The sequence below is a fragment of the Labeo rohita genome, chromosome 5 (assembly GCF_022985175.1).
Source record: "Labeo rohita strain BAU-BD-2019 chromosome 5, IGBB_LRoh.1.0, whole genome shotgun sequence".
NCBI lineage: Eukaryota > Metazoa > Chordata > Actinopteri > Cypriniformes > Cyprinidae > Labeo > Labeo rohita.
The window spans coordinates 2,590,946-2,606,823 of NC_066873.1; the positions used below are offsets into that span (position 1 = coordinate 2,590,946).

General features: G+C 36.3%; 1 protein-coding gene across 2 annotated transcripts; it reads right to left on the bottom strand.

The window, feature by feature from the left end:
* Positions 1-6,480: 6,480 nt before the first annotated feature.
* Positions 6,481-15,714, bottom strand: mepcea (methylphosphate capping enzyme a). Of its 2 annotated transcripts, none has more exons than XM_051110769.1 (5): positions 15,304-15,714; positions 11,953-13,814; positions 9,315-9,533; positions 7,798-7,921; positions 6,481-7,706 (listed from the first exon to the last, which is right to left on the bottom strand). In XM_051110769.1, the coding sequence occupies exons 2-5, from the start codon at positions 13,780-13,782 to the stop codon at positions 7,660-7,662; spliced, it is 2,220 nt and encodes a 739-aa protein (XP_050966726.1). In that variant the 5' UTR covers positions 13,783-13,814; positions 15,304-15,714; the 3' UTR covers positions 6,481-7,659. The 2 variants fall into 2 exon arrangements, with proteins under 2 accessions (XP_050966726.1, XP_050966725.1); XM_051110768.1 differs by having other exon boundaries at positions 15,158-15,714.
* Positions 15,715-15,878: the final 164 nt, after the last annotated feature.

A 15,878-nucleotide genomic window follows, 5' to 3' on the forward strand; every position in this document is an offset into this window, starting at 1 on the left:
TTTTTTTTTACAAAACACCTCGTGTTTTTTGTAAAATTTCTCCATCTTGTGGTCGTTTTGGATATTGCAACATTTCTGTAGAACAGACACGGTACCAGTTTACCGAGTTTTGAATTAATTTGTCTGTTTTCAGCAATATTATTATAACAGCATCATATTGTTAAGTGTCTGCTCTTCATTGCTTAAGTCCCTTACAAAAATTAACCACACTAAAAGTTTAATCATGGTATTTGTAGTAAAAATGTGGTTATACAAATGGTAGACGAATCAATAGGAAAAAAAAAACATGGTTACTACACTTTTACTACAATAAAAACAATGGTTAGTTTTCGTAATCAGGTTAAAGTTATGAGGTAAAAGTAGTTGAAGTCCAAAAATTTAGTAGGCCTACTTGCAATCAGATTATATTACATTTTAAAATACTCGGAGTACAGTTACTTTTTTATTGATTACGTGATTGCATATTATTCACAAAATAGCAAATGTGTTTTCCTATGTATTACTATGTGGTTGGAAGGCTTTTTTTCTTTCATACATATTAAAATGCAGAAATGTACGTTATTTCTTATTTGCATGTAATGCAGTGATTCCCAATCTTTTTGGTCAGTCTTTCACCTAATTTATTTACTTGACGTAGGGAGGAGTCGGGGGAAATGGATGGGGTAAAACGCCCTCTTAAAAATAACAATAAGATAATGTCAGAGAAGGGTCTGGCTGCAGACATGCACCTGCACTCTCAGACAACTGCACTTCCGGAAGTGACGTCACTTGCAGTTGATTTTGTTTTTACTTTATTTATTTATTTATTTATTTATTTATTTTGTTTTTAATTGAATCTCTCAACATTTTACAACAGTAGCCAGGTGGTGAAGACAAGAAAAAAGAAACTAAATTACAATGTCACTCGCAATGGCCACCTGCACTCTCTGCTACCTGCAGGTCACTTGCAATCCACACAAATGGTGCGTGTTGCCAATGGAGACAAGACGCTGCGGTCGTTAAGCGATTATAACTAATTTAATAGCTTAACGTACAGGGTCCTGCAAGTTATCTGTAGGAGATAAAACAAGACCCGCAAATCCGTGGCCACAGAACAGCAGAATATGAACGCAATGCGCAAAGTCTCTGGTTAAGCTTTTTCCTCCCGTAGAAAACCATTAACACTTGACATGGCGTAATGTATTAAGATACATTAAGTGCCATTAAACGATCAAATTTGTAATATAGTTTATTAATTTCATGTACTTCAAGGCAAGCATATGGCCATGAACACAATGCGCAAACTTTCACTTTCATACTTCCCCAGCAAACACTTAATGTGGCAAAACGGACTAAGATGATAAAGACTAAATTCAATATAAACCTTACTGATGTCAAACGATACACCAGCAGATATGAACGCCATAAGAAAGGCATTAGGTGATAATAAAAGGACCAACTCTGTATAGGCAAGCAGACGTGAACGCAATGCGTTAATAAACGTTTTCCTCCCATAGAAAATCAATATAAACAAAAGACAATGATATAAAACAGCTGTAGAGATTATTCTTTGTGGGAAAACGCGAATGTACGTGGTGTTGCATTTATTCTGGGTTCACCTGCTTGTGTGTAGTTGTTTTAATAATGAATAGGAGCATATTGAGTTTAGTCTTTATCATCTTAATCCGTTATGCCACATTATGCCACGCTTTGCGAAGGAAAACACTATATAGCCTTCATATTCTCTCGTTCATATTCTGCTTCATATTCATACTCGTTCATATTCTGCTTCATATTCTCTCGTTCATATTCTGCTTCATATTCTCTCGTTCATATTCTGCTTCATATTCATACTCGTTCATATTCTGCTTCATATTCATACTCGTTCATATTCTGCTTCATATTCTCTCGTTCATATTCTGCTTCATATTCTCTCGTTCATATTCTGCTCATATTCTGCTTCATATTCTGCTTCATATTCTCTCGTTCATATTCTGCTTCATATTCTCTCGTTCATATTCTGCTTCATATTCATACTCGTTCATATTCTGCTTCATATTCTCTCGTTCATATTCTGCTTCATATTCTCTCGTTCATATTCTGCTTCATATTCTCTCGTTCATATTCTGCTTCATATTCATACTCGTTCATATTCTGCTTCATATTCTCTCGTTCATATTCTGCTTCATATTCATACTCGTTCATATTCTGCTTCATATTCTCTCGTTCATATTCTGCTTCATATTCATACTCGTTCATATTCTGCTTCATATTCTCTCGTTCATATTCTGCTTCATATTCTGCTTCATATTCTCGTTCATATTCTGCTTCATATTCTCTCGTTCATATTCTGCTTCATATTCTGCTTCATATTCTCATATTCGTTCATATTCTGCTTCATATTCATACTCGTTCATATTCTGCTTCATATTCATATTCGTTCATATTCTGCTTCATATTCTCATATTCGTTCATATTCTGCTTCATATTCTGCTTCATATTCTCTTTTCATATTCTGCTTCATATTCTGCTTCATATTCTCTCGTTCATATTCTGCTTCATATTCTCTCGTTCATATTCTGCTTCATATTCATACTCGTTCATATTCTGCTTCATATTCTCTCGTTCATATTCTGCTTCATATTCTCTCGTTCATATTCTGCTTCATATTCTACTATTCTGCTTCATATTCTGCTTCATATTCATACTCATTCATATTCTGCATATTCATATTCTCTCGTTCATATTCTGCTTCATATTCATACTCGTTCATATTCTGCTTCATATTCATACTCGTTCATATTCTGCTTCATATTCATTCTATTCTGTTCATATTCTGCTTCATATTCTCTCTCGTCATATTCTGCTTCATATTCTTCGTTCATATTCTGCTTCATATTCTACTCGTTCATATTCTGCTTCATATTCTCTCGTTCATATTCTGCTTCATATTCTATTCTGCTTCATATTCTGCTATTCTGCTTCATATTCATATTCTGTTCATATTCTGCTTCATATTCTCATATTCTCTCGTTCATATTCTGCTTCATATTCTACTCGTTCATATTCTGCTTCATATTCTTCATATTCGTTCATATTCTGCTTCATATTCTCTCGTTCATATTCTGCTTCATATTCATACTCGTTCATATTCTGCTTCATATTCTCTCGTTCATATTCTGCTTCATATTCATATTCTGCTTCATATTCTGCTTCATATTCTCTCGTTCATATTCTGCTTCATATTCATATTCTGCTCATATTCTGCTTCATATTCTCTCGTTCATATTCTGCTTCATATTCATACTCGTTCATATTCTGCTTCATATTCTCTCGTTCATATTCTGCTTCATATTCTCTCGTTCATATTCTGCTTCATATTCATACTCGTTCATATTCTGCTTCATATTCTCTCGTTCATATTCTGCTTCATATTCTACTGCGTTCATATTCTGCTTCATATTCTCTCGTTCATATTCTGCTTCATATTCTCTCATATTCTGCTTCATATTCTGCTTCATATTCATACTCGTTCATATTCTGCTTCATATTCATACTCGTTCATATTCTGCTTCATATTCTCTCGTTCATATTCTGCTTCATATTCTGCTTCATATTCTCTCGTTCATATTCTGCTTCATATTCATACTCGTTCATATTCTGCTTCATATTCTCTCGTTCATATTCTGCTTCATATTCATACTCGTTCATATTCTGCTTCATATTCATACTCGTTCATATTCTGCTGTTCTGTGGCCACGGATTTGCGGGTCTTGTTTTTATCTCCTACAGATGACTTGCAGGACCCTGTATGTTATGCTAAATTAGATTTAATCGTTTAACCACTACAGCGTCTTGTCTCCATTGGCAACACGCACCATTTGTGTGGATTGCAAATGACGTCGCAGGTAGCAGAGAGTGCAGGTGGCGATTGCGAGTGACATTGTAATTTAGTTTCTTTTTTCTTGTCTTCACCACCTGGCTACTGTTGTAAAATGTTAAGCGATTCGATTAAAAGAATAATAAATATATAAAATAAAGTAAAAAATAAAATAGACTGCAAATTACGTCACTTGCGGAAGTGCAGGTGTCTGAGAGTGCAGGTGCATGTCTGCAGCCAGACCCTATTGGGTGGAATGTCAAGATACATTTTTATTGTAACTATGGACCAAGTTGACAAGAGTGATGCAGAAGTATATGAAGTTTACACTGATGATGTACTGGAGAGAAAACGGATTTCACGGCAGTAAATCTAATTTTCAGAAGTAAGAAAAAAGTGTTTTAAAGCTTGTTGCTTTGTAGAACATCACAGTTATATATGATATCAGAACAGTACGCCCTGTATAGTGTTATTTAATAAAAATATATATTTTTAGAATGACAGAATTGTTTTTCTCAAACATAGTCAGGGGTGTAAAACGCCCCCACGGGGCAATGGGCAATTACTGTAGTTACTCTGTTCTGAACATCAAATAAAATATATTTAAAATTGACCTCAAGTTAGTATCTGGTAGCTAGTTAGCTAGCCAGTTAGCATTAGCTAACAAAATTTTTCAAACAGGCTATTTTTTTTTAAATTCATAATTGTTTGATTATATTCTTTTTAATTTTAAACTAAAACTGTTTGTTTTTTGCTGTAAATGTATAAAGCAAAGTGCTTTGTAAGACTGGAGGGCATTTTACACCACCTGTGGGGCAAATACCTCCTTGGTACAAATTTATTTTTTGTTAAAAATCTAATGAAAACATGAAAACTCTGGACATTTTTCATACTATAATTTTCATGCTATAACTTTATAATGTATGTCAGTAAAACTATGATAACTTTTCTGAACATGTTTAACGTTTTCCCCTACTCTACCCTACCCATTGAGATTTTAAGGTTAATAAGTAACAGATTGGTTTTTTTGTTGTTGTTGTTGTGGTTTGTTTGTTTGGTTTTTTTAATTAATTAGCTGTTAATTAAACTCACAAACATCCTGCAGTTCTATCACAAGTCCCAGTTTGGAAAACTTTGACCTAATGTAATGTTTAATGCAACTGATGTTATACAGTTTAAGTCAAACATTTACATACAGCTTGCAGAATCTGCAAAATGTTAATTATTTGACCAAAATAACAAAATGCATGTTTATATATATATATATAGTACTGACCTGAATAAGATATTTCACATAAAAAAAACATTTACATATAGTCCACAAGAGAAAATAAAAGTTGAATTTATAAAGATCACACTGTTCAAAAATTGACATACACTTAATTCTTAATACTGTGTTGTTACCTGAATGATCCACAGCTGTTTTTGTTTTGTTTTGTTTTCTTTTCTTTTGTTTTTGTTTAGTAATAGTTGTTCATGAGCCCCTTGTTTGTCCTGAACAGTTAAACTGCCCGCTGTTCTTCAGAAAAATACTTCAGACCACACAAATTCTTTTCAACAATGGCTGTATGATTTTGAGATCCATCTTTTCACACTGAGGACAACTCACTGAGGGACTCGTATGCAACTATTACAGAAGGTTCAAACACTCACTGATGCTCCAGAAAGAAAAACAATGGATTAAGAGCCGGAGGATGAAAATGTTTTGAATTTATAGATCAGGGTAAATTTACTTACTTTGTCTTGTGGGGAACATGTAAGTATCTTCTGTAGCCTCTGAAATATATTACTAAATGGAAAAAAAAAAAAAAAAAAAGATATTTAGGCAAAATAATAAAAATGTACACATCCTTATTCCGTTCAAAAGTTTTCACCCCTGGATCTTAATGCATGTTTTTCCTTCTGGAGCATCAGTGAGCGTTTGAAGCTTCTGTAATAGTTGCATACGAGTCCCTCAGTTGTTAAACTGTTCAGGACAACAAGGGACTCATTGGACAACTATCACTAAAAAACAAACAAACAAACAAAACAGCTGTGGATCATTCAGGTAACAACACAGTATTAAGCATATGTACAGTAAACTTTTGAACTCCGCTATTTTTATAATTTTTGTCTTGTGGACTATATGTAAGCGTCTTTTATGTGAAATATCTTATTCAGGTCAGTACTAAATAAAAAAATAACATGCATTTTGTATGATCCCTCTTATTTTGGTAAAATAATTAACATTTTGCAGATATTAAGTAAATTTAACTGTAACATTGTCTTTGTATTTTTATTTCAATATGGTACAAGGTTAGACTATTACAAGTTTGGTCAAAAGCAATCTATAAGTTATCTAAAAATAGATTACATTACATAAAATGTGGAATGCAATGGATTACCTTACTAACTACAACTTATGTAATTTGGAATCAGTACCATTTGTAAGGAATCTACTCAGCACTGTGATTTACCTTTTGTTTTAAAAAAAATTGCTATTGTTTTTTTCCATTAAAAAATGGAAAAAAAATGGGCCCATTAATTTTCATAATTATAAACTGGGTCAGCAATTAGGTATGGGAAAGAAATACTTATAAAATAAATACAATAAAATAACACAGTCCGGCATTATAAATTCATGTTATTTTGTAGTTTATTTTCAATTTCACGGCGTCCTTTGAATGAAAAGAACATTTTTCAGAGACACACCAACTTTACATTTGCACAATAAAATACAAATGTGGGAGACAAATTTGTTCTCTCATTTTAGTGCAAACCTTTCAATAGGAATAAAACTAACAACAACAAGGTTACCTCATTTGTGACAAGAACAATGGACAAACAATTTACAAAATGTACCTCGGTTTTTGTTAAACTTTTAACAGTTGGAGAATCAGAACAAAACACATTTAAAAAAAAAAAAAAAAAGTTTAAACATCATTCTCGGTGACCCACCGCACCAAAAAGGAATCGCATCCTTCTGGTATCAGCCCGACTTATTTGGAGCATCAGATCAGTAAACACTTGAACATAGCAAATCAGCTAACCTGCAGCTTCTGAACTCCCTGGGACAACATTATGATCCTGTTAGATCAGGCAATATAACTGATGAACATAAAATGTAACTATTGGCATTTGTTGCTAAGCGGCAGCGATGCTGGCTGCAAAATGGTTGATGGGCAGACAGATGCTAGAATTGTCAAAAGCTATTTTAATAGCAATGCTTTGTTCAAAACTTAAAGAACAAATTAGTATACGACAGTGCAACAACAACATAACAGCAAAAATCAGAAAACTGAACATCTGATAACATGCTCTAATCTTTACTTCTGAGAAAAGAAACGGCTCATAAACTCAGCCACCAAACATTTAAATCCTAAATGGTGATTTACCAGTTTTGTGTGCTAGGAAAGTAGCCAGAGTTGCTCAAGAATTTGCATTTTGGGGAATTTCATTCCAAATGAAAAACAAATTGTGTTTAACAGGAGCTTAGGAGAAAATACTTTGTGATTTGATTCAATTTAACTTTGTGCTTCTTAACAAGACCATTCTTCATGAGAGATAAAAACAGCTTGCTCGAGTTAGGGAAAATCTCCGATTTGGATCTGTAATTCTTCAGTTGAGTCCTTGGAAAAAAAAGTGCAGGGGAACAATTTCTCTTATTCAGCACCAATGAGATCCCAATATTCAGAGTTCAAAATATTGAAAGTCTACTTTCAAAGGAAAACACTTAAAGTTCCAGTGGCTTCAAATGCTGGTTGTTTTCAAAATCCAAGTCTTGTGTTTTCTTCTCAAAGTTGGCGGTTTAACTGGTAGCGTCACTTCTGAGGTCCTTTGTGAAAAAGGTAGATTGGTCTCTGAAAACCTACGAGAAGACAAACAGAGGGTTAGAAATATTTCCATATACATCTCATAATATCATAGGGAGGGATTGCAAAGTATTTCAAAGCTCTGACCTCTAGAATAATTCTGTGACGTTCCGATGAGCTCGTAACTGGAGAAGCCCACCTCAGTAGTCAGGTAGGAGGAGAACTGGTCCGGTTTTAACCGGATGCTATGGTAATTCTTAAAGATGGTCTCCTGAAAAATGACAAATAATAATAGAAAATGCATTTGGCTAAACAACAAGTATACCCAACTCTGAAGTATACCAATGGGTTACAACAGGTTAATTATGTTTCTATAACTAACCATTCCAGCCTTAAATTTAAAAATTTGTGCAAAGCCACTGATATACAGACACCATTAACTGACTATGAACTATACTGAACATTGGCGTCTTATATTGCTACTGCATTTGTTTCATAAAGCACTTGTTTTGAGCACTTGTCATTTTCAGTGTTGACCTTCAATGATGCAATTCAACCATAGTAATAAACTAACATTTGACTCATTTTTTTATATAGCTGAAGAGTTATCTCCTGCATAAATTAACTTTTCTTTCAGCCTGAGGTTGACTTTTGGTGTAAAACAGCTTTTACATTAGAATTGTTTTATATTAAAAACAAAGAAGCAAGCCCAGCCCAGAATTACAAAATAACGCAAAAGTAACGCAACGCATTACTTTCCATAAAAAGTAATATAATTAGTTACTTTTTCAGGGAGTAACGCAAAATTGTAATGCATTACTTTTAAGTAACTTTTAAGTAGCTTTCCCCAACACTGGTCATTTTACTTTGCATTATGCCTAATCATCACACCTAAACAGCACCTAATCATTTCTTGCACAAGTTTGTCTTGGTGTCATCTTTGATTCAGCTGTGAGATTTGAGGCTATTGCTGTTTTACGTGCCTTGTTTGTTTCTAGACTTGCTTACTGCAACTCGTTAAAGATGACAGGAGATCATTTGTTCGAATCTGTGTTTTTATATAAATCGGTTGCATAAATCATTCAATGACTAATTGCTTTGTTCCTAAATGAATCATATTTTGAATGAATCTGTTGAGTGAATAATTCAGTGACTCACTTAAGATAATAGTGATTTGTGGTTTATTCATAATCCCTCACCGTCAGTACTACTACTTGCATAGCTCGACTGTTTTCTGACCTTAACTGAAATAAAAAAGGTATGAGATGTTTTTTTTGAATTGCGTGAACTTTCTGTGAAAAAATATGTGCTTATTAACAAAATTAAACACTTCTTTCATAGATATATTGTCCAAAAATACATTGTCCATTGTTCAAAGTACATCTTCAGGAATACTGCTATTTTCAAGGGTTTTCCAGGCCTTAAAATTTCAAAAAGTCAAATTCAAGAACTTTTTAGGCATTTTTTTACGAACTTTTTAGTACCTTGTACGAACCCTGATTAACCTTATAACATTAAGCAATTGTAATTACTGTGCATATACATCACAAATCATTCCTTCAACAAAATCAGATCACAATTTTGCGCACAGGACACACATTTAAGGAAAGTCTAATGTCTTGCCTGACCATTTGGCTGAAACCGACGACAAAAAAGGGCCTTACAGTGAGTTTCTTTCTCTTGCCGTAGGAGTTCCAGGGCTGGGGCTCCAAAATAAAGAGTCCTCCTGGCCGCAGGTGCTTGTATACCCTGTGGAAGAGTCGTTTGAGTCCTGCATCACCCCAGTTCAGGTGGACCCATTTTGTCACACTTAAACACAGGATCACATCATACTCTTCCCTTTGTGTCTGCAGCAACAGATCACTTTCCAGCACATAGTTCCCCTGCACAGGTCAGACAGATAGAGGATTATGAAACAGGACAGACAGGTGCTGCATGCTCAATAGTAGTACTTGAATATAAGCATACATGTCTTTAAAGGTTACCATGCCACACCCATTTCCTTCCAGTGCAAAACTCAAGATGCTGTGGTGTAAGGTGATTGCCACAGCACTGCTGTTTGGTCTCTAACTTGTTCTGAGTGGTTTTAATCACATTGCTATGCAGTTGCTCTGGGTGGCTTCTTACTGGCCCAAGTCAGAAGAGCCAAATCACCATTACACCCTTGTCTCTGGATGTGGCTCGGGTCGGTCTACAGGTTCAACCTCAAGCTAAAGGCTATTATGTTCTTGGACATAAACATTTATATGCATTAAGCTCAGAAAAGCAGAACCAGACGACAGATCAAAGACCTAGTTCATCAGACACCAGTTTGTCTTTAGCTATGTGGCTCAACTGTTTTCACTTATAGCTCGAGCTAACAGAATAAATATTTATCATTATTTCTTTACTCAGTTATGTGCTTTAAACAGAGAAGCTTTATGAAACTCAAATTAACAGCTAAAACTACAATGAACAACAGGTTTGCATGCATCTGCTGTTGTGCATAACATTTTTTTGCATTCATTGTTTTCCACTACTCTACTGTGGCATTCTGCTCAAAGATGAGTGCATATAAAATGTATGAATATTTTATGTCATATTTATTGTACACAGAACTGGGAAGATTACCTACAAATTGTAATCTGATACGGATTCCAAATAACATGACAAATATTGTAGTTAGTAATGTAATCAGTTACATTACAAGGTAATAATCATACCTTTAGATTACTTTTCATCTAACTTATCACATTGATTTAAATAGGATAATCTTTTACCATATTAACAAATTTATAAAGAGTAAGAAAAAAAAAAATCCACTTGTTATTAACAACATGAAGTGCATTAACTGGTGTTTGTGAAGGAACTGCAGGGGTTTATGAGTTTAACAGAAAGCTAGTGATGAATTAAATCATAAAACAAAGTTACATTAAAATTAATCATTTTAAAATCAATTAAAAAAAAAAATAATTATTTGTTTATCTGCATGTCATGTGACCATAATCAACATCAGAGAACCAATGAACATGCAAACGTGATAATTATTAAAAGATTTATTTTAAAACCTAAATATATTAGGTGAAAGAGGATCAGATGACAAAATGTTTGTGAATTTGTGCATTTTAATGTGTCTGAAAGACAAAAAAGCCTTCCAAAGACACAGAAATGCATGGGTTAATAACCCACAAAGTGATAATTAAAAAACAAAAAACAAAAAAACACATCAGTAAGTGATGCAATGTTGAAACAAGCCTGAAATATTTTGTTAATCAGCGGTCAAATGCTGACTGATGACTGATCTTCGTGTGAATGTCTACAAAACTTAAAGACTTTCTCAATGTATACAAGCAGTACGCCATGTTAGGGGAAAGAGGGGAAAAAAAAAAAAAAAAAAAAAAAATTCAATAAATTATGGATAATTTATTACTGTGTACATAATGTGTAATCATGTAATCCATAAAAAAGTAATCTGAAAAGTAATCTGATTATGGGCATTTCAAAATTTAACTTACTCTAATTACAAGTACTTAATTTTTGGTATCTGATTACATAATCCAGAATACTTGTAATCAGTTACTACCCAGGTCTGGTTGTACATCATATTTTGTACATTACATTATAAAACTGATAGTTCAGGTCCTTGATTCTGACTGATTGAGCCACGTTCCAGGCTGTTGTAAATTACTCTACAGTCATACACCTTTGTTTACATCTGTGTGTTCTTCAGCAACCACTTTCTTCCACATTTCTGAGAAACTGCGTTGTTTGGCAAAATAAATATTTTTTTACTTATTATCATTGCACTTTATTTGCCATTTTATTTTGTGAAACCTTACTACATATATGGAATAACCATTTTATAAAAGCAATAAGCCCTGTGAAGCCGTGGTTTATGGTGATTTGTAACAGCTAAGGGGATTTCAGGCACTCCACTTCACGTTATAAATTCAGTGTAAACCACGGCTTATTGGGGCTTATTGCTTTATTTTAAGTCACATTTATATAATGCCTTACACAATGCAGAATGTTAGAAATGAGCTTCACAGTAATAAACTGTAACAAAACTCATCAGTTATGAAACAAATTCAATTTTAGCTGAGAAGCAGCTCTACAGAAGACAACGGTGTTATTATTCAGCTCAATTCAGTTCAATGTTGAGTATTTTTTTTTTTTACACTGAATTTAACATCAGATATCCTTCATACAGCATTTTAATGGAGCTTTGGAGCAAAAGGTTCCTATCCAGTGAACATGAATTTCAACTCAAAAAAAAAAAAAAAAAAAAAAAAAAAAAAAAGAAAACACATTTTCCGGTCTTACCTTGACAAAGGTCACGTTGGCAGGGAAATCTCCAGGAGGGAGAGTGTCTGTGTTTATTTCAGGCAAAGGGGGGCCGGCTATGGGTCCTCTTGAGATCCGAAGCGAGACAGGGAATGAGCACTTCCCATCAGGGAGACCTAACGATGCTTCATCTTCCATTTTCCCACTCGTTCCTCCCCGATCGGCCTCTGTGCTTTTATTCACCCTTTCTTCTCGATCAACTTCCATTCCTTCCATGCAGTCGTTCACTTCATCCACATGCTTTGTTTTTGTCTCACCCCCCTCCTCTTTTGTAACAAAACTCTCTTCGCCTTTCTCTTTCGTCTGACTCTTTTCTTCTACTAAATCCCCCTCAATCCTCTCCTTCCCTTCCCCTCGATTCCCCTCCCCGTTTTCCCCAGAACGTCTGGCCTGCTGCGTGCGAACCTCAGAGAGGTAGTGGCGTATATTCTGCCGAGCAGCGTGTATCAGCGCCGCGTCGATATCCAGGCCCACAATCCTTGCCGGTCGCCAGTTTTTGGCGATTGATAGAGTCAGGTGGCCGGTGTTGCAACCCAGATCTAAAACCTCCTTCCCTCTGAACCATTCGGGATTCATGACACGGATACGAGGATCCTCGCTCAGCCCTGGGTTCCGATAACCATAGTATTTATTATAGTTGCCATACTGAAACTTCTTAGTTTGTTGTTGGTGCTGGTTGCTGTTGCTTTGCGGCCTCCAGTGGTTTGCATGCTGTTGCGGCCTCTCTGCAGCTCCGCTACGAGAGCCCGATCCTGGAGTGTGAGAGGGCTGAAATTGCCTCCCAGATCTCTGACCCCAATTTCTCATCCCATCTGAACCATCTGCGCTTTCCAATCTGCTTCCGGCACGCCTGCGTTTGCGCTGCCTGCTTGATGGAGGTGTGGTTGACGTCTCAGTAGTTTTCTCCTTCACCTCATCACCATTTGTGTTCAAACTGGGCTTATTTGAACCCTGCGCCTCAAGAGTTGTATCCGGCAGGGTTTGGTCCTCAGGAACAACTGTGCTCGCCTCAGCACTTGAGTGCGAATGTGTTGAGGAGAGTGTTGTTGTTGTTGTTCCCTCATCTTGTACTGCTGCACAGCCATTAGACTCCGACAAATCAATCTGAGGTACCATTCCTTCACCCGAAACTCTTCCAGTGCTCGGGCCGTGGTGCTTGTTCCGATGTCTTCGCCTGCCTCCGCCACTTTTCACAGGAGACACCAACAGACTGCTGTCTCCTGCACTGGGGCAGTTGAGATTAAGCGGGTCTGTGATGTCTCTGGGTATCAGGATCTCTACAGGGTCTCTGCTTTTGGCCGGCAAAGGCGAGGACTTGGGCGTCTCTGCGTTGAGAGCCCGGTTCACCTCTTCATCCAAAAGGCTGTTAAGGTTGAGTGGGTCAAAAATGTTCCCGCCCAGCAGGAAGTTGGTTGGCAGGACCGACTCGCTCTCAGAGTTGGTGCGCCGTCGTCGTTTACCATAACCGGGGTGTTTGAATCCAGCGCTCATCGTACTGCGACGCTTGTTGACTTTCTGCTGTTGAGGTTTGGGCTGCTGGGTGCCATTTTGATTGGGTGTAGACGTTTCGACCCCAGCAACCCCACTTTCACTCTGAGCATTGTTGTCTGTGGTAGCGCTTTGTTCCAGTGATGTCTCACTTCCTGCCTCTTCACCAGTCTCTTTGCTGAGGTTTATAACTGCGGTCTTCCCGGACAGATGGAGAGTGCTGGTATCGTTTCTTGTAAGTTCTGAGTGCTGTTGGGAAGTGGGGTCTGTTTGCCCCTCACAAGATAAAACAGTTTCTTTGTCAAATGACATCTCTATCATGTTTTCAGTCTGACACTGGAGGAGACATGGATCTGAAATTAAAGCAAGCAGCAGTCATCCACAAAGTCAAATACACAAAAGAATTTGCAAAATCATTACTATACCTACTCCAAAAATGGTACTGTTTTCCTACTGGAATTTCACTATTTTGATTCAAGCTTAAAGGATCCTAATTTGTGACCCTGGACCACAAAACCAGTGATTTGAGATTTATACACGATCTGAATAAATTAGCTTTCCATTGATGTATAGTTTGTTAGGATATATCAATATTTGGCAGAGATACAACTATTTGAAAATCTGGAAACTGAGGGTGCGGTTTCAATCATTTTGACCCATACAATGTACTGTTGGCTACTGCAAAAAATACACCTGTGCTACTTAAGACAGGTTTACTTAAGACAGGTTTAGTGGTCCAGGGTCACATTGTGTGACAAACTTTTAAATACGAATATTTTGAGATTGAGGAAAAAAAAAAAAAAAAAAAAAATTTTGACCCATACAATGTATTGTTGGCTATTGCAAAAAAAAATACACCTGTGCTACTTAAGACGGGTTTACTCTAGTAAGATGGGTTCACTCAAGACGGGTTTAGTGGTCCAGGGTCACATTGTGTGACAAACTTTTATATATTGAAATTTTAGGATTGCGGAAAAACAAACAAAAAAAGTAAATGCAATTAGCAGGTTAAGCAAAACTATTCTGCCCAGTTTCAGGTTATATTTGTGTTTACTTATTTATTTTTATGATTTTTTTCTTATTACTTTTATTATTTATGTACATGTGTGTAAAAAGCATAGGTGTTTATTCAAACTGAGTAAATCTGTGTAAATCTCATCATGTAATTTTACTTCTATATTATTTAAAATCTAACAAAGTATTAAAGAAAGAAACAAAGAAAGAAAGGAAAAGAAAAACTGTCAAAAGTACAAAGTTAAGATTTTTTTAAGAGCACAAAGTTCATAAGGACTAGTATGATCCCCAATAGTAAATAATCATAAGGTCTATCTATCTATCTATCTATCTATCTATCTATCTACCTATCTATCTAGTAACAATACAATAGTAACAATAGAATTCTGCTAAAGATTAAACAAAATTCAACAGAACTTTAAGAAAAGTTAAAAAAGAAAAGTAAAAAAAAAAAAAAGAAAGAAAGTTAGAATTTCAGTTTGTCGATGGGTTCGAAATTATAGTAAACTAAACTGTTTAAACCGACGATAATTAAACCGACAGGAGAAAGCTGCGTTTACATAAACTACACAGAACTTAACGTTGCCAGACGGAACAACTGTTTTGATGTCAGCTCCTGACAACATGTGTCAAGTGTTCATAAAGTAAACGTTCGGTCAGCGTTGGCAAAACGTCCACCCACCTTCAGTGTCAGCGTGCCCGCCTCCTCGACACTGCTGTTATTATTGATACTTTGCAGAAACCCCGCCTCCGAGCGTCAATCATGAATAATACATAACACAGTAAAATCAGCACGAAGAAAACAGAAGAGAGAAAACGAAGAGATACCTAAACAGGATCAGCGCTGTGCTCAACACACAGCCCGGGGCTCTAACTCTCTCCGCCCTCTCTTAAAGGTACACAGCCCAGTGCCTGCCTCTCTCTCCAGCGGACGAAAAAAAAACCACAACAGCCCGGTCAGTGCAGCGACTGCTGTCCTTGCACATCCTGCACTGAAAGCGCCAGTACGCACAGCTGTCCGCTGACGTCAGGTTCACAATCAAAATAATACATTCAAGAGGACACACCCCTTCAAAATAAAGCTTAATGAGATATAAACGAGCACTCTTTTAGAATAGCGGCAGGCTGTGTGGAGGTACTGATCACAATGGTCGTTTTCTGCTTATTTTTTTTAACCCCTAACTGTTCGGCTAAACTACTGCGCTTACTCGGCTGAACTTACTAATGAGCTGCAGAATCTCGCTGTGAGGAACGGGGCTTTCAGTGCTTTATATATTTCGAGCGCCTGATGACGTCGCGATAAGCAGCTGAAACAGCCAATGGTGCACGCGGGTTCTGGAAACCCTCGTTTCACTGTCCAATCACGCAATACGGAGGGCGGGATTAGCCTAGATTCTGCTTTT